Consider the following 21,339-nt stretch of genomic DNA (forward strand, 5'->3'; position numbering starts at 1 on the left):
AGTGCCAGCAGGGCATGAGTGCATCATAAGGGTGCCAGTTTTGGGTGCTGGGGCTGAGTGCGGGTGGGCAGCGTGTGCGGGGGCGCCGAGAGCGGTGGTGGCAAGAGAGAGGCTGCCTACGGCCACACCACCCTGAAAACGCCCGATCTCGTCTGATCTCGGAAGCTAAGCAGGGTCGGGCTCGGTTAGTACTTGGATGGGAGACCGCCTGGGAATCCCGGGTGCTGTAGGCTTTTGCCAGCCCATAGGGGACCCTGCGAGCTATGGCGGCACCTTTTTTTTCTTGCTGGGATATTGCGGAGGTGCAGGTCCGCAGGGGGTGCCCGTGCCGTGTTGCTGGGGGGCTCATAAGGCCAAGTAGTAATCCCACCACTTGGAGGGAAATAATACAGACAAACCAGAAAGAATGTCGCTGGGGAGCAGCAGCATTAGTGGCACTTTGAAAGAAACACAGAGGATCAGTAAAAATGCTAGAAATAGCGAAAATGACAACCACAAAACATGGAACGGGTTTGAAAAACCATCCAGTTGTAATGAAAAAGATTCAAAAGGGAACACTGAAATCAGGAATGGAACCAGGAGATTATTGGAAAATAGATTTTTCAGAAATCAATGAGTATTGATTTGGATGTTAGTGGGAGCCAGTTCTGTAGGGTGTTGCATAGGGGCAGGTCTGTGGGGTGGTCCCATGCAGCTGTTGTAGGGGGTGGTAGAGATCATGGTGTACTTCGATGGGAATTCTTCCTTGGTTATGTGGCTTCTTGCTCTTTGATTGGCCTTTGTTTTGTGCTGATGATGGACAGGTGGGATTTAATTTTTGATTTTTTTTTTTTCTCTGCTGTTCAGTCTTTTAAGTACTTTTGGCGCTTTTTTCACCTAAGCTTAAAATATTTTGTATAGTTTTAAAATAAATTTCTCTTGTTGTATATTCTCTGATCATGATGCTTATTTATCCTGTCCACACTTTACCTAGAGTCGTTAGCTGTACCCGCATTTCTGTACTTGTCTCCGTGGTTGGAGCACTGGCTCAATGGTCGCAGTGCCTGATGCTGTTACCTGTTTTCAGGGGTGCCATCATGCTTCTACAGTTCCTGCAGCAATGCCGTTCCACAGCCTGTGCTGTGGGAGCTGCCTTCAGGGCAGCAGGCGCTAGGCGAAGAGCCCATGGGTGTCTGCAAGGGGCCGTGCCATGCTCTGGAATGCCCACTGCAGGATCCCGTCCCAGGCGCCCTGCAGGACAGCCCCAAGGTCATTCTCCTTGCGCCCTTGTCTGTCCTGGCTATCTCTACCTCACCCCCTGCCTAACGTCATCCTGTAGGTCACACTGGAGACATAGTCCCCTGAATGGACTATGCCTGTTGCTGTCTGTGGTGCCATACCTCACCCAGGAGGGCGTCAAGCTCATCCCTGCTCAGCACAGGGTCACTGCCGAGGGAGCCATCCTCTGCCTGCAGGAGGAGACACGTCCTGTCAGCTTTCCTGCCTGCTCTCTGCCTGCAGCCCTTGGGTCAAGGCTGGTTGACTGGGTTAAATCTGTCACCTGGTGCAGCCTCATATCATGCTACATGTCTGTAGCCCCCTACCCCCCCTCACCTCCCTCCCCAATACAGCTTCATAGAATGGTTAGGGTTTGAGAGGACTGTAAGATTATCTAGTTCCAATCCCCCTGAAATGGGCAGGGGTGCCTCAGCCTAGACCATGTCACCCAAGGTGCTGTTCGACCTGACCTTGAACACTGCCAGGGATGGAGCATTCACAACTTCTTGGGCAACACATTCCAGTGCCTCACCACCATCACAGTAAAGAACTTTTTCCTTAATAACCGATCTAAACTTCCCCTGTTTAAGTTTTAACCCGTTACGCCTTGTCCTGTCACTACAGTCCCTAATGAAGAGTCCCTCTCCAGCATTCCTATAGGCCCCCTTCAGATACTGGAAGGCTGCTATGAGGTCTCCACGCAGCCTTCTCTTCTCCAGGCTGAACAGCCCCAACTTCCTCAGCCTGTCTTCATACAGGAGGTGCTCCAGTCCCCTGATCATCCTCATGGCCCTCCTCTGGACTTGTTCCAACAGTTCCATGTCCTTTTGATGCTGAGGACACAAGAACTGCACACAATACTCCAGGTGAGGTCTCACAAGAGCAGAGCAGAGGGGCAGGATCACCTCCTTTGACCTGCTGGTCATGCTCGTTTTGATGCGGCCCAGGATATGGTTAGCTTTCTGGGCTGTGAGTGCATACTGAAGGCCACTCATGTTAAGTTTCTCATTGACCAGCACCCCCAAGTCCTTCTCCGCAGGGCTGCTCTGAATCTCTTCTCTGCCCAACCTGTAGCTGTGCCTGGGGTTGCTCCAACCCAGGTGTAGGACCTAGCACTTGTCATGGGTAAATTTCATAAGGCTGGCATTGGCCCACCTCACAGGACTTGAGCAGCATGGCTAGAGCTCTTGCCAGTGAAGACTGAGACAAAGAAGTCATTGAGAACCTCAGCCTTCTCCAAATGAAGGATAGCCAGTTCTCCCATTCACTAACTTGCCTTCAGTAACACTCAGCCAGTCCCTCACCCAGCCTGAGATAACATTCCTCAGCCTTATCATTCCCTTTGTACCCACCACTGCTGCCTCACCCAGCCTGTTTCCCTCCATGGGGCTGGTTGCTGGTGGTACCAACCTTTGCTGCCTGTAGTGGGTGGTTGCTGGCCACTGTGGTGCTCTCCAGCCTGCCTGTGTCTGGGGTGGTCACGCAGGACGGGCATAGCAGCAGCCTCCTACAACCATGAGGGGTGACAGAGACCATCAGCGTAGCCTCCCCCTTCCCAGCCATGGGGGGGATTTAAGGCTAGGATGTGGGGGATGATGACAGGAGACTCACCTGGGGTCCCTGCTGGGTGCAGAGCAGTGTCGGGGTGCAGGTATCTGGGTGAAGCAGCGGCTGCAGACACTGCCATCACCTCCGTTGCCCTGGGGTCCACATGCCTCCTCCCCCAGGGTGTCCAGGGCTCTCTCCACAGCTGCATTCGCCTCCTGCAGCCCGCTTGACTCAGCCGCTGTCACCACACAGGAGCCACACTGCCATGTCCCACTGCACAGCCGAAGCCAGGTGGTGAGGGACAGCTGGGGGGGCACCGGGTTCCTGATGGCACCCTGGGGCTCACCTGGGGACGCGGGGCAGTGGGGGTACCAGGCAGGCGAGGTGGAAGGCCCTGGGGCAGCCATCGCAGCAGATGAGCTCACCACCGTCACCGCACACCGCACACTCGTCCTCGTTCTCCTGCCCCAGGGGAGCGGGCAGGGGGTCACCACCAGCCAGCAGGCTGCAGCAGTGCTGGGGCTCATGCTGCCAAGGGACCCCAGAGCCTGTTATCCCCATCACCCTTTCCCCTTGCATCACCCGCCCTGCACCAAGCGCGCCAACTGCAGTCAGGGTGGGAATTGCCTGTTTCTGGGGAGCTGTAGCCTTGTGACAGCGGGCAGCTAAGCCCCAGGTTGCCTGTGCTCAGCTGAGCAAAGGGACATGCAAGGGACACTCCAGTGGTCCCTGTTTCACCAGGTGCCTCTCAGGGATGCACAGGGGCTCACCTGGTGTGGCACAGGGTCCTGGCTGTGCACAGTGGGTGTCAGCAGCTGGTCCCGGGGGTGCATTCGGGGCTCCCCACTCTGCAGGAAAGACAAGCAAGGGGGTTGGGCGAGCTGCTGGGACAGCCTGACATGGGGGGACACCCCCAGGCCATGGTCATGCTGCCAGGCAGGAACAGTTCCCTGCCACAGCCTTGGGTAGCTGCAGAAGTGGGGGAGGGGGGGGGGAAGCAGGTGGTGGTGGGGTCTTTACACTTTGGGATGCCTTGGGCCGGGCAGGGGGCCTCAGGCTGCGGCTTCTGCTCCTGGCACCTGGCTCCTCACAGGTGGCTGCAGCATGCAGCTCGTCCCCAGCTTTGCTGCCCACCTTGGAGCTGCCTGCAAGAGAGGCCAACAGCAGCGCCCTTACTCCCACCCCTCCTACTGGGGGCAGCTTCTGGCTTTGGGGGGGCTAAACTGGATGGGATGTTAGCTGGTGCTACCTGGTTCCAGTGTGTGCTTGATGAGGATGCCCTCGATGGCCCCTTGAGTGACAGGCACCTCACCGCTTGCCACAGCCACTGCTCTCTGCACAGAGGTGGCCGCTGCCTGAAGGGCTGCAAGCAGGGATTGGCTTAGTGGAGTAGGCATCAACTGCAGGCAAACAGTGCCCGGGCAGACACTGCCCCATCGGGGTTAGGCACTCACCACCGCCACGAGGGGCGCGAGGGGCATCCACACCCTCTGCCTTCTTCACAGCCCTCAACTTCACCAGAGGCCCTGCAGGGCATCAGGGAACACTGCACCTCAGGGATCCCCCCGGCACATCTCCATCCCACTCTGTGTCTCCATACCAGGGCTGGCGGTGTGCCGCGGGGAGAGCTGCACGGCTCGGGCTCCATCCCGCTCCTCAGGGGCTCTCCTCTTGCCTTGGGGTCTGTGCGGTGCTACGGGGCTGGGGGAGAGACGCCTGCCACGGTGCTGGCGCCCCAGCTCCACCTCTGTGAAGGGGACAGGCACAGCCAGGCCTGGGTGTCACCCCTGCCTGCCAGCAGAGCTGGGAGGGGAGCCAGGGATGCCCTCCTGCTACCTCTGGGGAAGGCACCACGGAGGGGCCGAAGCCGTGTGTAGCGCTCCAGGTTGTAGTCCTTGAAGAGCACTTCCCAGAAGTCCCGGACAGCAGCAGCGTCTTGGCCCAGCAGCCAGGTGAGCAGTGCATGGAAGGCACGGTGGGAACCCTCCCGCTCCGTCCGGCTCAACGTCTCCTACCGGTGCCATCACAGCCTGTCGCTGTCATCAGCCAGCCCCACGGCGTGGCCATCCTCTCCCACCCTGCAGTCTCACCTTGAAGATGTGCTCCGGGACAACATCGTGGTCAGCCAAGCCGTGCAGCAGAGGGAAGATGTCATCCACTGCCATGGCAATCTCGGTGCGGTGCAGCTTCAGCAGGCGCCGCAGGTCCCCCTCGCCGCCCGGCACTGCCATGCTGCAGGGAGGCTGCCGGGGATGAGCAGCCTGCCCCGACACTCCCCTTTAATATGCCCTGGCCACCAACAGTGGAAATCTTATCAGGCTCCCGCAGACCCACTCATTTCTGTATGAGGCCATGTAACCTGAGATTGTTCCTCTCGACACCAGCTCACCGTTGGCATGGTTGGGCTTACCCCCATGGCACTGCTCCACCCCCAGCACTGGGATTTGGGCTCCGGCTGCCCCTCAGCTCAGGGCATTAAGAGTGGTGTTAGCGTGAAGGACAGCCAACACTGCAATGACCACCCCTGCATGGCCAGGGAGAGCAGGTCTGTGGGGTGCTGGCACAGGGGCTCCTGCCTCTCTTGCCCTGTGGCTGGCCAGGCATTGCCCCAAAATTTCTGGACTTTCCACAGGACCTGCTTCTCTCATCCAGAAACTCAGCCCCAGAGCACGTGGGAAGCAATGCCCTGACAGCAGGGGAAAATGGGGATATTTGCTCTGGCTGCCTGCAAACCACCAATAGGAAAGCACTGACACCAAATGTGTGATCAGGTACAATCAGGAACGCTGAGCAAGCAAACAGCCTGCCTGAAGCGTGGCATCACTGCCTTCCAGCCTGCCAGTGCCACAAACAAGGCCAGGGATTACCTGGGCAGGCGCTGCTTGCAGCTCCTAAACCCCCACTCCCGGAAATTGGGCAATAAAGTGATTTTCACTGCATATACACAATTGTAAAAACCTTGGAACTGGTGCGAACTGGCTCCTTGGGAGCACTGGGCATAGAAAAGCCTGGGACTGGCTGCTCTGTTAGCACATGTCCAGAAAAGAGAAAGCTCCAAAGCTCCTATCCCAACTGTGGTATCTGCTGGCTCCAAAGCTGTGCCAGAAGGAAGTGGCTGCTGTTCAGAAACTTGGGAATAACAAGACATCATCTTCTGTGAGAGCAGGAAATACCCTCATGCACATCTGCTTAATAAATTAATGTGTTCACCATGGAAATACCCACCCTGAAGCTCCTTTCAGCATTTGGGGTGACTCTTCCCACAGAGGCACTGGGAGAAATGAGATTGGGGTCAGGCAGGTGACCTTCTAGGTTCCCATGCCCCACACAGGAATTTTAGTTCCCAGTTCTGCTGTGGCAGGGATGGCTTTGCCACTGCCTGATGCACCCCTTTACCCCCCAAAACACAGGAGTCAGGAGAAATGGGAGCTGAAGCTCCCTGCAGCCAAGCCACAGGCACTGAGCACAAGCCCATCAATGACACATTCTCACAAGTCTGTTCCATCCTTCCCAGGAAAACCATTTTCCCCAGTGTTCCACCTGCAGGGCCAAAATGTGTCACCACGACCCTGTTAAGCTGTCCCATGCCTCTAGGACAAGACCCTGGCGCTTGCTGTAGGCCAGCTGATGGTTGTCCCCTCCCAAGGTCCACCCACCCACAGTTAGGGCAGCTCCTTCGAGATCAGGTGCTGCCCAGTGCAGCTGTGAGCCATGAGCCCACAGCACTGGGCTCAGACTTGTGTTAAATTCCAGCATTTTGACTGTTTCTGTGCCCTGAATCACAGCAGATTGTTTTCCACATCCACACTGCTCAGCAGTGTACTGATTTGCATTTTGGGTTGTTATTTTTGTGTTCCTTCCCCTTTCTGAAATGCTGCACAGGAGGTGGAGCAGCAGCTGCCAGGTGCCATGTTAAGAGGCATGTACATTCTGGTGTATTCCGGTGGGTATTTCTATATGCCCTTGCTTAGAGCACACCTTGGCAGCTGGAAGGTACTTGTAAGGGCCATGAAAAGTCAGCTTTTACTTGCAGAGGGGTGTAAAGCCCTCCCTGGGGCTGGCATGAGCCCTGCCTAGCTGCAAGGGCCCAAGGTTGGGGCACAGAGGAGCCTGGTCATGCTTTCAGCTTTTCTGTTGCTCCCCTTGCAGAAATCAGAGGAAAAGGTTCAAGCTAGGTCAGCTCAATCTGAGCTGAAATCTGTGAAGGCTGAAGGTGTTTCTCCACACCCAGTTAAATCAGCAACTCAGTGCCCAGCAAAAACATATGTAGCCCTGGAATGCACACTGATTCCCTCCTCCTGCGAAAAGCTGTTGAAGCAAATGGGCCCTTTAGAGCATGTCTCTTTCCCATTTCCTTTCCAGGTCAAGGTCTCACGGTGCACTTTTGGTCTTTGGACACCACTTGCCCAGTGCTCATCTCATACAACAGGTCCCTGAACCAGACAGAAGTGGGAAACCCTCCCCTGGGATCATGCCAGGAAGTTAGGTCCCTCGCTCCCCGATACCGATCTCTCCATACCTCAAGCACACTGGGTGAAATGCTGCCACGATGCTCAGAGGTTTCATCCCTCTGCCCTTACCTTTGGCTGCTCCAGGCTCCAGCACTGTTGGTACAAAAGGGCTCTAGGTAGGCCTCAAATCCTAGACTCCCATTTCTAGCAGCTCCCCTCCTGCTGCCCCATGCAGTCCAGCTGAGAGCAGGTCCAGCTGCAGCTCCTGCAAGAGCCTGGGAGGGAGAGCTGGAGTAGAGGTGGTTTATTTTAGCTTCAGTTTCCTCTTTTCTCCCCCTTTAGAAAGAAGAAACAAAAGCCCAGAGGTATGTTATATTAATTTATTTGGGACACACCAAAAAAGGAAAGTCAACAACTGTCAACGTACAAAAGTACAGAATCCTGGGACAAGATTTACTGTCCTGATTAAAAAGGCACCATGGTCCCAAAGAAGAAGTAATCAGAATACATCATTTAGAAATTTCCCTCCCCTGTTGCAGCAGAAACAGAGCCAGGCTTTGGCTCTATCCACAGTCAAACCCAGTTTAAAATAAAAACAATTTAAATGCAATGAACACTGCTCAGCCTGTACAGGATCTCATGGAAAGAATCACAGCCTAGAGGATGGTTGGACTTCTTCAAAACAGCAAAGGTGACACATCACTAATAACTGAGGAAGACTGCAGACTTTTGACGTTTTCAGCTCAACTTTCTGTAACACACGTCAGTTCAACTGAAACTAGCAGGCTGAGCTTGGGGCTTCTGGATGAAATGTAATTCCCTGTGGCAAACAGGAAGTCAGATTCGACAACCTTAAATTCCCTGAATCCCTGAAAAATCGTAAAACACTACACAGCTGTGTTCCATATTCGAGTCAACCCTGGTGGATTTGCTTTACACACAAGCATGTATACTGTCAGCTATATTTGTAATACAAAGGGGGGGTTACAGCAGTTATCTTAAAAAACATCTACTTCGGCGAGGTCCGAGCTTGGCTATATTCCCTGCTGAAACAGAGCTGCTGGTGTAAAAGCCCAGTGAGAGGCTCAAGTCCAGCACCTCAGGGCTGGAAGGCAAATAGTTCAAACGTGACATAAGCTGCATGGGGAAGTCAGTGAAGCACGTCAGAGAGAGGAGAGGGAGGGCTGCAAACGCTCAAACAGCAGAGGCTGAAGGGTGCTGCAGAACGTGGGTGCGTGCTATTAAACCTGTAACGACACACTACGGGTGATGCAGAATACACTGAGTTCACTATGTATTTTGGAGCAACTTACCGTGAAGAACTTCTCAGAGATACAGAATAAGGATCCCGGCAATGACTAATGAGCAAGGTCACTGGGAAGCTGATGCATGGCTCAGAGCCGGACAGATCCGTCCTTGGGCGGAGGGATGGATCAGAGGTACACCAGAGCTGGCCTGAGCAGCGAGGCCAGGGCTGCCGCCACCTCTTGTGCTTGCTCGCTCTGCTGTGTCCCAACTGGACCAGCAGCTGATTTGTGTTTCATTCCTCCTTTGGCATAGGACTTCAAAGCAGTCCAAGAGCTGATTCATTAAAAGTAAAGGAACTGTCAAAATTATTCGTACATGCATTTATTGTTAAAGGGAGTAAAAGCCAAAGAATGAAACAGCACGGGTTAATGTCAGTAAAATGATGTGCGGGACGGAGAGGAAAAGAAATGGAGAAAAGCCGAGATACTGGAGTGGGGAAACCAACATTCACACTGAAAGGTAAATTTGAAAACCAGGCAAGTTTGCACTCTTCTTACCAGAGAACTTCTGTGGGCAAATAGAGACTTGGGGTTTTTAGATCTCAGTGTACTCTGGTGAGGCTTGGGAATCTCACGAGAGATCTCCAGCACTGCGTTTCACTGAAAGTTCAAGTCTCTTATCTTTAAAAACCAGCAGTTAGCAACTCTAACTAAAAACAGCAGATACCCTCATACTGGGGGCATCCGAGGTCACAGACACATCACTGCTCAGAGTGTAGGTGGACAAGAGGGTTATACTTTGTTCAAACCAACTCTGGGTGGAAAACTACCATTTCCCCCCGGCTGGCCTGCACAGATCTCAGGGGTGGAAAAGCAAGCCCAGGCTCAGGTGCCTTTTGCTGTAAATACCACAGCTATCCACACCTGGGAAAGGCTTTTTCTTTCCTATACCCTATGAGGCAGGATAACAATTTATAAAATTCTATTCATCTTCAAACTAAATAAAGCAATTTGCATCCATCTCCCTATATTTAGCCCCCCACTCCCCCCCCCCCAAGATAAAGCATTACCACTTCATTTAGGATTCACACCTTAGATCCTAGATTAGGGACTTCATGTTATAACTCATCCAATTATGGGAAGGTTTATCCTGATCAAGGAAACGTCAGTAAAATAGAATCTAGAATAAAACATTCAGAATCACCAATGCTTTTACAGCCAAAGCACTCAAGTGTCTCCTGATCTCTCTTCTCCCCTCCTCAAGCAAGAGAGCAATCCCTTTGCAAAACTGCAGGGTTCCTCTCTGGGACTGGGTGATACAAGCTTAAAAATCACCTTCTTTCCTCGCAGCAACACCAAATTCTGCTGAAAGGGGCCAAGCACCTTTCACTTCCACTGAAACCAGAACGCGTTAGGGCTTTTCAGCACAGCACTTCCTGTCAGCAACAAGTCCAAGTTATTTCCCTGCAGTAAATCCGAGTCCTGTTTCATACTGTTAGGTCACCACTGGCCCAGAAATGGCGAGAGACTTTCAAAAACCCACTGGTGTAGACAGGACCTTGGAAGAAGAGGCTTATATGCTACGTAACCTTAGATCATCTGCTACGTTTGAGCCCTTGCATCATAAGCTGCTGGCTATTTATCCTTCCAAATTCACGTGGTTTAGTCCTTGTTGCTGTTATCCCAGCGCTTTTTCCTGGAAGCAGGATGTTCCTGAGCTCTGGCTTGGGGATCTACAACAATCACTTCCAATTGATGGTGGGATTTCAAACTTGCCTAACGTGTGCACTGCCACTTCATACTCCAGCAGCTCTGCCTGCCGACTCCGGCATGCACTAGCAGTTTTTGACCTTCTCCACAGTCTCGTAGAAACCAGGCCTAACCCTCCTGATGCTCATTCTTATATGCTGGCACTCCAGTGGCATGGCAGTGCTTTCAGGAGTCGTGGTGCACAGGCGCTTCCTTCTGCCCCGCAATGAAAAAGCTGGGGCCCCGCCATTCTCTTCAGCCAGGTAGGATTCATCGACACTTGTGCCTTCATCTGATTGCTCACTTTTGTATTTTGTTTCCTTCGCTTTGTTCCCTTCCTTCTCCTCCCTGGCAAGTTTTCTGAAGTGCTCCAGACACTGTATCTTTCGTCTTCTGTCCATCATCTTCAATTCTTGCTTGTCTGTGAAATCTTCATAGTACATTTTTCTCTCGCTTCTTTGATCTTCAAGGAATTTCCACTCGATGCTAGTCATTTTTATCCCACTGCACTCCTCCAGTTTATTTCTTGTCTGCGTGTCTGTGCAAAACACGTCAAAGAGCTTCTCCGAACTCTCATTGAATCTGTCTGCTTTCTCAGTAAAAGCCTGGTTCTGTCTCTGCTTCCTGGTCTGATACAATCGGGTAAACTCCTCGTACATTTTGAGGATAAGTTTCTTTATGTTTTGCGTCGCGATGGTGTGCAAGTTGCAAACCAACCAGTGCTCCTGCAGGTGCTCTGCAAGCAACTGGGCTGCATCCTCTTTGGATCGCTGGGCCTGGCCAGCTCTTTTGGGCTGCAATAAATACAGCATGTTCTGAACCACATCCTTCTTGGTTGGCAGTATTCCCTGGGTGAAACCTGAAGACTCTACATATTCAACAGTCCCCAGAGTCTTCCGTGCTCTCACCTCGGTATCCAGTGATTCCATCACTGCTCGTTTATATTGTAGTTATGACACAACCTGGAAGAAGGGGGGGGGGGGGAAGTATGTCAAATGCTTTTTTATTTATATTAATGGCAAGAAAAAAATAAACAGATGAGAAACCACTCAGACCAATAAGATCTGGGAGTTTATGGTATACTCAGTTGCTGTTGGATGGCTGCTGCTAGCCCAGCCCATCTAAACATCTGCACGTTGAGACTCTCTCTCCTCCGTGCGTTCTTAAAGCTTAATACAGTGTGCCTGTTTATGTTAATTAGTTTTTAATGGGGCTTTAGACTTCGTATTGTCAATTACAGTCAATCAAAACGGCTTAGGGCACCGGACTTCAGCTCCGACGTGCAAGGACAGGCAAGTCTGGACACCGGCCGCACCTCTCCGCGGCTTCCCCTGCGCGGGTACGAGGCTGCCTAAAGCAGTCAACAGGCGAGCTCGCTTCCCCGCGTCCCCTCGCTGGGAGCGGCCGCTAAACGCCGGCTCGCCTTCCCGGTGCCCTCCCTGCCCCCGACTGAGACACCGCCCGCAGCACAGAGGCCGCGGCTGAGGATTACTGGTGAGAGCCTGCCCCGTGCAGACCCTCCTGCCCCCCCCCTGGCACCCGCTCACCTCTTGCCTGTCCACTCTGCAGGAGGGTGTACCTGGACTACAACGCCACCACCCCCCCGGCCCCCGAGGTGGTCCAAGCCGTGCGGGATGCCATGAGCCAGGCCTGGGGCAACCCCAGCAGCTCCTACCCCGCAGGTAGGGACCCGGGGAGCTGCCGTGTTGGTTATCTGCTGCCCCGTGGCCAGGGGAGCTCATGGCAGAGCTGCCACGTCTCGTCCTGCAGGGAGGAAGGCAAAGGAGCACATTGGCAGTGCCCGGGAGAGCGTGGCGAGGATGGTGGGAGGCCGGCCAGAGGACATCGTCTTCACCTCGGGGGGCACGGAGGTGGGAGCAACCCCCATGCTTCCCCTGCCTGCCACTTCCTCGCCAAGTGGTCATGAGGAGGGTGGGTTCGAAGGGCGCAGTGTTCCCTGTAGAATTTCGTTTTCCTCTCTGCCTTCCTGCCTTCAGGCAAACAACATGGTGATCCAGACTGCCTGCAGGCACTTCCACAACAGCCAGGCCATGCCCGGGGACAGCTGGGGGACACCACACATTGTCACATCGAGCGTGGAGCATGACTCAGTCCGACTGCCACTGGAGCAGCTGGTGAAGGAGGGCTTGGCAGGTGAGCGGCAGAGGGGCAGGCTGGGAGGCACCTGGCTGCAGATCTGGCCCCCCCACAACCGGAGCTTTTCTCTGCTGGTGGAGAACAGGGACACGCTTGCTCCATGATGTTCCTCTTTCTCCTCCCAAAGGGCACCGAGTTTCCCCATAGTGTCCCCCTTTCCTTAAGCTGGGTGCACTACCCTGTTGGCATCCTGAGAACCACCATGCTTTCTGCCTGTGCACCAGCTGCCTGCACAGTTCTCCTGCCCCACCACTTAGTGGGTTGCAGGCAGCCCTGGCCATTGTTGGGCTTCCCAGCAAACCTCAGAGCTTGTTTCTTGGCTTGCAGAAGCCACTTTTGTGCCTGTGTCCCAGAGAAGTGGGCAGGCTGAGGTGGATGATGTCCTTGCTGCCATCCGGCCGACCACCTGCCTGGTTTCCATCATGTTGGCTAATAATGAGACTGGGATCATCATGGTGAGTCTGTGGGCAGCAAGTAGGATGGGGTAGGGAAATCCTCACAAGAAGGTGCTCAGTAAGGGGGACCAGACAGTCCTTGGGATGCAGCCCCTTTTCCCTCCTACCAGCCTGTCATGGAGCTGAGCCAGCGTGTCCATGCCCTCAATCAGCTGAGAGTGGCGAAGGGGCTGCCCAGGATCCTAGTGCACACAGATGCAGCGCAGATGATTGGCAAGGGTCGCGTGGATGTGCAGGAGCTGGGGGTGGACTACCTCACCATCGTGGGACACAAGGTGTGGCACTGTTCACGTGCCCCAGCCACTCTTTGCTCTCTAAGACATCTCTGTTGGGTGCCAAGGAGACTTTGGCAGCCCCCCCAGCTTAATACCCCACTGTGACCGTGGCTCTTTCTCCTCACAGTTCTATGGCCCGCGGATTGGCGCGCTGTACGTGCGCGGCCCTGGCACCACCACCCCGCTACACCCCATGCTCTTCGGAGGGGGACAGGAGAGGAGTTTCCGGCCAGGGTAAGGTGGCTGGGTGATGGCCTGGGGAGCTAGGCCATGCCAAACCATGCATAGCTACTTAGTGCGAGCTGAGCTGGCAGCTCTGTCACTTGCAAGCCCTTGGATGGGCAGCCCAGCACAGGGAGATGGGTCTGTGCATGGGAACTGTGGGATCCTGATGTGGGGGCCCTCCTAACCACCACAGAGAAGGGTCCAGGACCCCCTGTCAGCAATGAGAGAAACACCTGTGCCCTGAGGTTGGGTTTCTGTCCGGAGAAATAACTCCCTGCTCCCTCTTCGCTTCCAGCACTGAGAACACCCCAATGATTGCCGGCCTTGGCAAGGTGAGTCAGTGATGTTCATGGGTGAGCAGTTCTCTGGCACTTCCAGCATGGCGACGGCCACCTGCGCTCCCTGGTCACTAAAAGTGACAAACCTGGGGCTTTCTGGTGCCAAACAAGGTGCTTCAGAGCACTTGATGCAGGTTTTGCAGCCCTGGCAGCGGGCAGTCACGGAGCTCACATGGTGCAAGGCACCAAGAAGCTGTTGAGGGATGCAGGGAATCTGGCAGTTCCCACGCTGGACTCATGTGCCAGGGGGCTGTGCACATATAGAGGTGTTGGGGGGGTGCCGATGGAACCTGTCTGGGTTTTCTCTCCTTAGGCTGCAGAGTTGGTGAGCAAGAACTGGGAGACCTATGAGGCTCATATGCGGGATGTTCGAGATTACCTGGAGGCCAAGCTGGAGGTAGGCAGACCTTGTTCCTGTTTGTCTCTCCCCTCCTGGGGTCTCAGCCTGCAGAATGTGGGGCCTGGACCCACATCAGGACAAAGCTGCTCACAAACCTAGAGTGGTTCACAACCCTCTGATTTCTCCAGACTTCCTTTGGGAAGCAGAGGATCCACCTCAACAGCCACTTTACAGGCTCCAAGCGACTTTGCAACACCTCTAACTTCTCCATCCTGGGCCCAGGCCTTCAAGGTAGCTCTTACCCCATGACTGCCTCATTATGGTGCCCATGGAGCCAAGTACCTGCCCTGCACAGCACCCTGTGGCTAGACATCAGGGAGTGCTCAGCCAGGGCTTTGGCAGAGAAATGAAGCAGGCAGTGGCCCTCAGAGAGAGTCTGGGTGATGGGAGACTTGTGCTTGTGTGTGCTGCAGGGCGAAGGGTGCTGTCCTGCTGTAAGATGCTTCTCGCCAGTGTTGGGGCTGCCTGCCACTCTGAGAAAGGGGATAGGTAAGCAGCTGCCTTGGCCAGGCTGAGGGTGTCTTCCTAGAGGAGTGTGGGAGGGAGGGAAAAAGGACAGGGAAAGGCACTTTGGTTTTCTGTGGGCATGGTCACCTGGAACAAAGAGGGTGCAGAGCTTTCTAGAGGGGCTGAAAGGTGCTGAAGGAGGTAATTTCAGGAGGCACAGACGGAATACTTGACTGCTGCTTGGAAGGACTTTGCCCCTCCTGGCTTTGGTGGTGCAGCTGAGCTTGGAAGTACTCTTAAGCAGCTGGTACTGCCAGAAAAGGGCCTGCCTTATGTCTCTGTGTGCGTGGCTCACCTGCTCAAGCCCAGACTGGCCTCCAGCAGGCAACTGGCCTGGTCTAGAGTAATTCCCTCTAGAAATGGCAGAACTCCTAACCCATGCAGGCATGTGAGAGGTCCTTCCTTGAAGGGGAAAAGCTAAATCCTCCACAGGGTAACAAGCTCAGTAGGAGCAGATGCTTTTGGAAACGGAGCAGGGCGCTGTGCAGGAGACAGATTTGCCTACAGATGTGCCCCTTCTTAGGGCTTGATGGAGCTTTCTGGTGATGACATGTGCTTCCTTTGCCTTCAAGTTAAACCTGATTTCCCCCATGCCTGTGTTTCAGGCCCTCCTTGATTCTGCTCAGCTGTGGGATCCCCTATGATGTGGCACAGAACGCCTTGCGGCTGAGCGTGGGGCGGGACACCACCCGGGCCGACGTGGACCTGGTTGTGCAGGACCTCATACAGGCTGTGGCGCAGCTGGACCAGGACCAAGCCCCATAGAGCTTGGGAATTGCTTGCTCCCTGGCCATCAGGCAGGTTCTTGGGATGCGGTTGTGTCTGATTGACTCCTGGCTCCCTGTATCAATTTGGGCTCAGGGTTTGGCAGGATTAGTTTTGTACCTGGTCTGTAAGCCTGCAGCTTGTGACTGTGGATCAGACACAGGGGAGGGGGCAGGAGGAGGAAGTGGGATTACCCGTTTTGGCAGCCATGTGCTCTTAGGGCTGCTTAGCTTGCACTCACAGGGGTCACAGCAGGGCTGGCACGGCTCTGCAGCATGTGCAGCTTGAGCAGAGAGTGGAAGCAGCAGGGAGCTGTGCTGGGGCAGCTCAGCAAGAGCTTGGTCAGGACTGTCACACTGCATGGTGCAGGCATCTGGGGAGTTTCACTGTTAAATGCTTCTCATCTGCCAGGACATACCCAGCTGCCTGCATGCATGTGTGCATGTTGGCATGATGGAGTCCCAAAGCTCAGCTGCATCCTAGGTATTATAAATGTGGAAGCCGTAGGAGATGGAGCCTTTTGCCCTGGTTGCTTTCCACAAAGGAAGCTTTCCTGCTGTCTTACCGCTCAGAGGAGTAAAGGCCATCTGCCTCAGAAGGAAATGAGTTTATAGAACAGCAAGATTCCAGGCTGGGAACTGCCAGGGCCCGCAGCTACCAAGGGGGTTTTTGGCTGGGAAAGTGTTTGGTGTGGCTTTCTCAGCACTGCATTGCATCACCTGTTCCTCTCTCTCCTGTCCTTCCTACAGTAGGCAGAACTCCTGTCACCAGCTCCATGTGATCCCAAAGGAGACATGTTGTGGCAGCTGTAACTGTGCCAGCACCATCTCTGAGGAAGTGTGTGACCCAGGAGATTGCTCTCATCACTGACAGAGGACATAAGTGTCCTCCACATTGCACAGATTAAGAGCGTTGCTGATGGGCTGATGCTGGGGAATCTGGTCTCCCTGGATATTCATAGGAATAAAAGTGTTTGCTGTTGCTGTGGCTTTTTACAAGTAAAATGTATTTTCCATGGGGGAAGCTGGACTGGTTGGGGTCATCAGAGCAGTACCTTTGCCCTCAGAAAATGCACATGTCCCAGAACAGAGGCACAGTTTGCTTCAACAGGCAGGTGCGTGCTGGTCCTGGAGCCCAAGGACATGGGTTTTTAAACACTGGTCTTCACTAGCCATACATTAGCACAGCCAGGAATACTATTTGGGACCATAAAACCTTGGGGCTTTTTCTAAATCTAATTTCTAACTGCCCCTGTTACCACTGCTGTTCACACCTCAATCTCAAATGCCTTCTCTTTTTACTTTTTTTCCTTGCATAATTGTCAAAACCGCTTTTAGAAAAAGTGATTCCATAGAAAGAATATTGCTCTGCTTCAGGCATGGATCTTTGATATACCGTAGACCTTACAGCTCTTGGGGACCTTTCTTTCACAGCCGTGGCACAACTGGAGATCCCATTTTTGGGGCTTTTTAACCCTACAGGAGATCTGGGCTTCCTGCATTGATTCAGATAGAAACTTAACCACAAAGCACAAAAAGCTTTTACTGACTGATTCTTTATACACAGGAAATGCAGGTTTTAACCACAGAAGTATCAGCATCACTTTGAGCATTACAGCCAAAGCAGAAGTAGTGTTACAGAGGAGATGAGTACTCTGGTTGGCCATTTTAATGGCTTTACTATTAATTTGCCTACTACCACATTGCACAGGAATGAGAGTCACTAGTGAATTCCTCTGTCTCTGTTGCCTTATCCAGGGAAGGTGAGGAGGAAACCTGCCCAAGGCTTGGCCAGCAGTCCCTGCTCATGCACCCTACTTGCTGGGGACAAATAGTCTTTCCTCACATGACAGAACGCCAGTGGTGGTATGTGCTAGAACAAATTCACCTGTCATGGAAGTCTAGAAACACCAACATTGCTACACCAGCTGTGAATTTAAACAGTAGAGAGAGAATCTGGCTGCTCTAGACAGAGACATAACCCATGAACACTAAAGTTGAAATAACTAACTTCCATATGGTCACATAGCCAGATTCAGAGGACAAAACCACAGTTCATTTAATGGAAGAATCCACAATCTCCTGATAATCTTGCCTTCCTAAATTCTTCCAGGACAGTTTGTAACACGCAAGGAAGAAGACACTAACCAAAATAACAGCTCCCCCGACAAGATCATAAGCACCTGGGAAGATCCGCAACACGACAAGTTGCAGGACCATGGCAATGACTATTTCCAGGTGCTGTACGGTGCTGACCAAAGCAGGGTGGAACTTGCTCAGGGCATAGTAGACCCCCAGGAAGGCTGCTGTGGAGCACAGGCAGATGGCAAGGAGATAGCTCCAGGTTTCTCCATCCAGTGGGACGATTGGCTCTTGAAGTAAGAACATGGTGGATGCTCCCCACACCGTTCCCGTCCAACTAAAGGTGAATAGTGCTGTCCACATGCTGATGTTATCTTTGATTGACCTATAGACTATCATGGAGAGGGCAGTGGTCAAGCCTGCCATAACAGTCATGGTATAGCCAAAAGCTTCCTTCCAGGTGCTTAGCAAAGAGTTTTCCTCCTTAACAATATTGGGTATCATGACCAGACAAACACCAAACACGCTGCCAAATACAGTAATCAGGTCTATGTATCCCATTCCTTCATCTATGAGTAAAAAAGCCAAAATGGCACTGAACACTGTAGTGGTAGCCCTCCACATAATGGTCCCATTGCTGGGGGGAACTATGGAGAAGGAAGTATAAGCACAGGTAATAGAGATAACATTGCAGACCCCATAGAAGAAGAGCCGGAGTCTGTAGCCTTTTGGGCCAAAGGGAGGCTCATGGTAGTAACACACAACAGTAACGGACAGCACTTGTAAGACTGAGCGGATGAAAATTAACTCTAGGGATGGCACTTTGGAACGATCAGAAATTAATCTTGTAATTAGAGCCACGCATCCATGAGCCACAGCAGATCCAAAAAGGACTACCCACGTTTTCCTTGACTGCAGTATATTTCCTTCAGGAAAATGCTGGGATTGCCCCATCTCATTAGGTTTTGCCAGTTGTGCTGGCTGAAGTTTGGTGTCTATTGTACCGAAAAAAGTCCTTTCTCTCTTTTTCCCATCATTCAATAGTCTTTTCTTAGGATTATCCTCCATAAATACTCCAGTATCTTCATTAACATCCTCATATCCCTCTTCTCCTGGCTGGGGATAATGAGAAGTATATTTCACTGTTACTGTGTTGGGATGAATTTTCACTCGCTTTTTGACTGGGTATTTTTGGGAAGACGAATCCATTTCCTTAGGGAAACTTCCTTGCCTTAAGAAAAGGAGATGCACTGTTATTTTTATGTAATGAATACCAAGGGTTTCATTAGTATGCAAATGTCATTAGTGTTTACAAGCTACTTTTATCAGCCAAGTCAGTACTAGTAGATTATTCTTGGTTTTGCTTTTCCAAAGTCAACCATGACACTTTGCTTTAGTCATTACTTTAAATCACATATATTCTCATTATGTATACTACATATAATGCATTCTAGTATATACTTATTCTAATGAGGAGGTTCCCTTGCAAAGCTTTATGAACAGTATATACCCTGTATATACTTATTGTTAATTGCTTGCTAATGTTACAAGATTATGGAAGAAATTTGGCAGCAGGAGATGATCGCCTTGTTCCTAAACTGACAGAAAGCACACAGGGAAATAGGGAGTATCCCTGAGCAAGTCAGCATAGCTACTGTATAAATAAACAACACAGTTTGAGCAGTGCTTCTTTGACAGTGTTAAAAGTTCCTTTCTCTCTTCATATCCTTTCATTTCCAGAGATAGATTTTGCAACACATTTGTTCTTCAAATCCGATTTATTTTTTTAAAGGGGGTAAATTTAGAAGTGCTGATCCAAACTGCCAGCCAGACCTTCCTGTGTGTCCTGGTTTAAACCCAGCCAGTGACTCAGCATCATGCAGCCATTCACTAACTTCCCCTTGCCCCCCCTGGGGAGGATGTGGAGGAGAATCGAAAGAATGTAAACCTCACAGGTTGAGACAAGAACAGTCCAGTAACTAAAGTACAAATAAAACTACTATTAATGATACAGGAAATAACAAAGGGAGAGAATATAAAACCAAAGCCGGGGGGGGGGGGGAGGAACACAACCCAAAAAAACAACACAAGTGATTCACAATACAATTGCTCACCACCCACTGACTGATACCCAGCCTGACCTAAGCAGTGATCTGTCCCTTCTGGATAACTACCCTCCCCCTACCATTTATATACTGGGCATGATGTGCTGTGGTATTCAAATACCCCTTTGGCTAGTTCAGGTCAGGTGTCCTGTCTGCTCCCTCCCAGCTTCTTGTGCCCCTCCTCACTGGCAGAGTATAAGACTGAAAAAGTCCTTGATCAGGGCAAGCGCTACTTAGCAACAACTAAAACACTGGTGTGTTATCAGCTTTGTTCTCAGACTAAAGCCAAAACACAGCACTGCACCAGCTACTAGAAGAAAATTAACTCTATCCCAGCCAGAACCAAGACGCTGTGGCAGACATTTAAAAAACACAGCCACAAAATCTGTCTCTTATTGGAGGTCCATTTCATTCTATAACAAAGAGTGCCTGTGGTTTGTGCACACCACTGTGGCACAGGCAGCAACACGCATGCTGCTGTATGTGTCAGAACAGCAACAGCCTCTCAAAACAAGCAAGAGAGCAATGTCATCACTTCACCAGCACAAACACCACCTGGTCTTTGCTGTTGCAGGCATAGGCATCTTGCCCACAGAGAGCCCACCTGCAGCCTTAATTCCCTCCAGCTCTCCACTGAGTATGCCATCACTGTCCCAAAGCCTAGTGTGACAGCAGCAGGTCAGTTTAATTCAGGCACAGGGATGTCATTGAGATTACTTTGTTTTCCCAGCACCCTCCATCATCTGCACAAAGAGCCCTTCCAAATGGAGTGCCAGCAGGAGAAATGCAACCTTCCCTGCCTTCTCTTTGCCCAGCAAATAAATACACAAAGACCTTACCTGTGACTGAGAAATTTAATCCCAAGCCAGGAGGGGAAAACACCTCTTGGTCATCTACATCTTTGCCCGGGTGTCTAAACAGAAACAACAGATGCTCTCAGATATCAAACAGGAAAGGTTACAATCATCTCAACACAGAAAGTAATACCTAAAGGAGGCACGAAACATTCTGCTTATTTTTCAAAGCTGCAAATTTGAGAAGCACTAGCATGCCTCTGAGGCCATGCTTCTTGGAAACTGGCAACCCTGGTGCATCATTATGGAAAACACCCCACCACAAAACCCCAAGAACTTTAGATGGAGAAAAAGCAATCAGTGTTGTCTTGCCAAAACCACTCCACAGCCATCTCTCAGAGTTATTGATGGACCTAATGCAAAGAACAAGTGGTGGTTTTGTAAGTGTAAGGCTCCTACAGTTTAACAACAAGCAAATTCACCATCCCATGCCTGCCCCACTGGCACTGCGGAGCAGAGGACCCCCAGGAAGAACCGTCCTCCTGCTCCAGCCATCCATCCCCATAAGCTGATCCCAGCCCTGCAGACAGCAGCAGTTTGGCCCCTGTGATATCAGTAGGCGATGGGTATGGACCTCTCTGCAGCCCTTTTCCACAGGGACTATGGAAGCAGCAGAGCAGGTGGATCCTGAAGGTGCAAGACCACAGCCAAGTAGAGAATTGGGCTGAACAGCACAACGGCTGTTTGTTGGGGAGACCACAATTCAAAAGGCAATGTAGAAGTGGGTGCAGGAGCTTGGCACAGAAATACTCCTAAAAATATTGTGGCCACGTTCAGCCTTTGCATTTTCTCCACCACCTGTGGATGTGGATATTCTCCCTGTGTGACAGCCAAGCACTGCATGTCTCCGGGCAAAAATAATTTACGTAAGAATAGGCGGGGCTGAGTGTTTATTGAACCCAGTGCTACACCCAAGCTAAACTGT

The 21,339-nt window shown here is 52.0% G+C and overlaps 4 protein-coding genes and 1 non-coding gene across 5 annotated transcripts; 2 read left to right on the forward strand and 3 right to left on the reverse strand.

The window, feature by feature from the left end:
* Nucleotides 1-114: 114 nt before the first annotated feature.
* LOC130609892 (5S ribosomal RNA) lies at nucleotides 115-233 on the forward strand. Its single transcript, XR_008974909.1, has one exon. It is a non-coding gene; the product is annotated as a 5S ribosomal RNA (ribosomal RNA).
* Nucleotides 234-1,276: 1,043 nt separating this feature from the next.
* LOC130609825 (autoimmune regulator-like) lies at nucleotides 1,277-5,212 on the reverse strand. Its single transcript, XM_057429169.1, has 11 exons — nucleotides 4,896-5,212; nucleotides 4,642-4,816; nucleotides 4,373-4,552; nucleotides 4,260-4,331; nucleotides 4,055-4,168; nucleotides 3,885-3,950; nucleotides 3,576-3,653; nucleotides 3,150-3,491; nucleotides 2,869-3,043; nucleotides 2,668-2,764; nucleotides 1,277-1,502 (listed from the first exon to the last, which is right to left on the reverse strand). The coding sequence occupies exons 1-11, from the start codon at nucleotides 5,034-5,036 to the stop codon at nucleotides 1,350-1,352; spliced, it is 1,593 nt and encodes a 530-aa protein (XP_057285152.1). The 5' UTR covers nucleotides 5,037-5,212; the 3' UTR covers nucleotides 1,277-1,349.
* Nucleotides 5,213-7,622: 2,410 nt separating this feature from the next.
* Nucleotides 7,623-11,232, reverse strand: LOC130609771 (uncharacterized). Its single transcript, XM_057429075.1, has one exon. The coding sequence runs from the start codon at nucleotides 11,179-11,181 to the stop codon at nucleotides 10,339-10,341; it is 843 nt and encodes a 280-aa protein (XP_057285058.1). The 5' UTR covers nucleotides 11,182-11,232; the 3' UTR covers nucleotides 7,623-10,338.
* A 117-nt stretch (nucleotides 11,233-11,349) lies between these two features.
* On the forward strand, nucleotides 11,350-15,465 carry SCLY (selenocysteine lyase). The gene is made up of 13 exons (XM_057429170.1): nucleotides 11,350-11,387; nucleotides 11,472-11,591; nucleotides 11,822-11,934; nucleotides 12,023-12,123; nucleotides 12,250-12,406; nucleotides 12,737-12,864; nucleotides 12,975-13,139; nucleotides 13,267-13,373; nucleotides 13,660-13,696; nucleotides 14,016-14,099; nucleotides 14,231-14,333; nucleotides 14,516-14,591; nucleotides 15,215-15,465. Exons 1-13 carry the CDS (start codon nucleotides 11,350-11,352, stop codon nucleotides 15,372-15,374), a joined length of 1,389 nt encoding a protein of 462 aa, XP_057285153.1. The 3' UTR covers nucleotides 15,375-15,465.
* A 1,448-nt stretch (nucleotides 15,466-16,913) lies between these two features.
* SLC35G2 (solute carrier family 35 member G2) lies at nucleotides 16,914-20,730 on the reverse strand. The gene is made up of 2 exons (XM_057429095.1): nucleotides 20,400-20,730; nucleotides 16,914-18,686 (listed from the first exon to the last, which is right to left on the reverse strand). The coding sequence occupies exon 2, from the start codon at nucleotides 18,662-18,664 to the stop codon at nucleotides 17,429-17,431; it is 1,236 nt and encodes a 411-aa protein (XP_057285078.1). The 5' UTR covers nucleotides 18,665-18,686; nucleotides 20,400-20,730; the 3' UTR covers nucleotides 16,914-17,428.
* Between the last annotated feature and the right edge of the window lie 609 nt (nucleotides 20,731-21,339).

This window comes from Pezoporus wallicus, unplaced genomic scaffold (genome assembly GCF_028554395.1).
Source record: "Pezoporus wallicus isolate ANWC-B61680 ecotype Strahan unplaced genomic scaffold, APGP_CSIRO_Pwel_v1 contig_593, whole genome shotgun sequence".
Lineage (NCBI taxonomy): Eukaryota > Metazoa > Chordata > Aves > Psittaciformes > Psittacidae > Pezoporus > Pezoporus wallicus.

Excerpts from the sequence above, each read along its gene's own strand:
- LOC130609825 (XM_057429169.1), bottom strand. The coding sequence starts at position 5,036 with ATGGCAGTGCCGGGCGGCGAGGGGGACCTGCGGCGCCTGCTGAAGCTG. Across the intron at positions 4,817-4,895 it reads TCCCGGAGCACATCTTCAAG|GAGACGTTGAGCCGGACGGA; the intron begins GTGAGACTGCAG and ends TGGCACCGGTAG. Across the intron at positions 3,492-3,575 it reads AGGACCCTGTGCCACACCAG|CACAGGCAACCTGGGGCTTA; the intron begins GTGAGCCCCTGT and ends TGCTCAGCTGAG.
- SCLY (XM_057429170.1), top strand. The coding sequence starts at position 11,350 with ATGGCTGCTGCTAGCCCAGCCCATCTAAACATCTGCAC. Across the intron at positions 11,388-11,471 it reads GCCCATCTAAACATCTGCAC|ACTTCGTATTGTCAATTACA; the intron begins GTTGAGACTCTC and ends ATGGGGCTTTAG. Across the intron at positions 13,374-13,659 it reads GAGAGGAGTTTCCGGCCAGG|CACTGAGAACACCCCAATGA; the intron begins GTAAGGTGGCTG and ends CTTCGCTTCCAG.
- LOC130609771 (XM_057429075.1), bottom strand. The coding sequence starts at position 11,181 with ATGGAATCACTGGATACCGAGGTGAGAGCACGGAAGACTCTGGGGACT.
- SLC35G2 (XM_057429095.1), bottom strand. The coding sequence starts at position 18,664 with ATGGATTCGTCTTCCCAAAAATACCCAGTCAAAAAGCGAGTGAAAATT.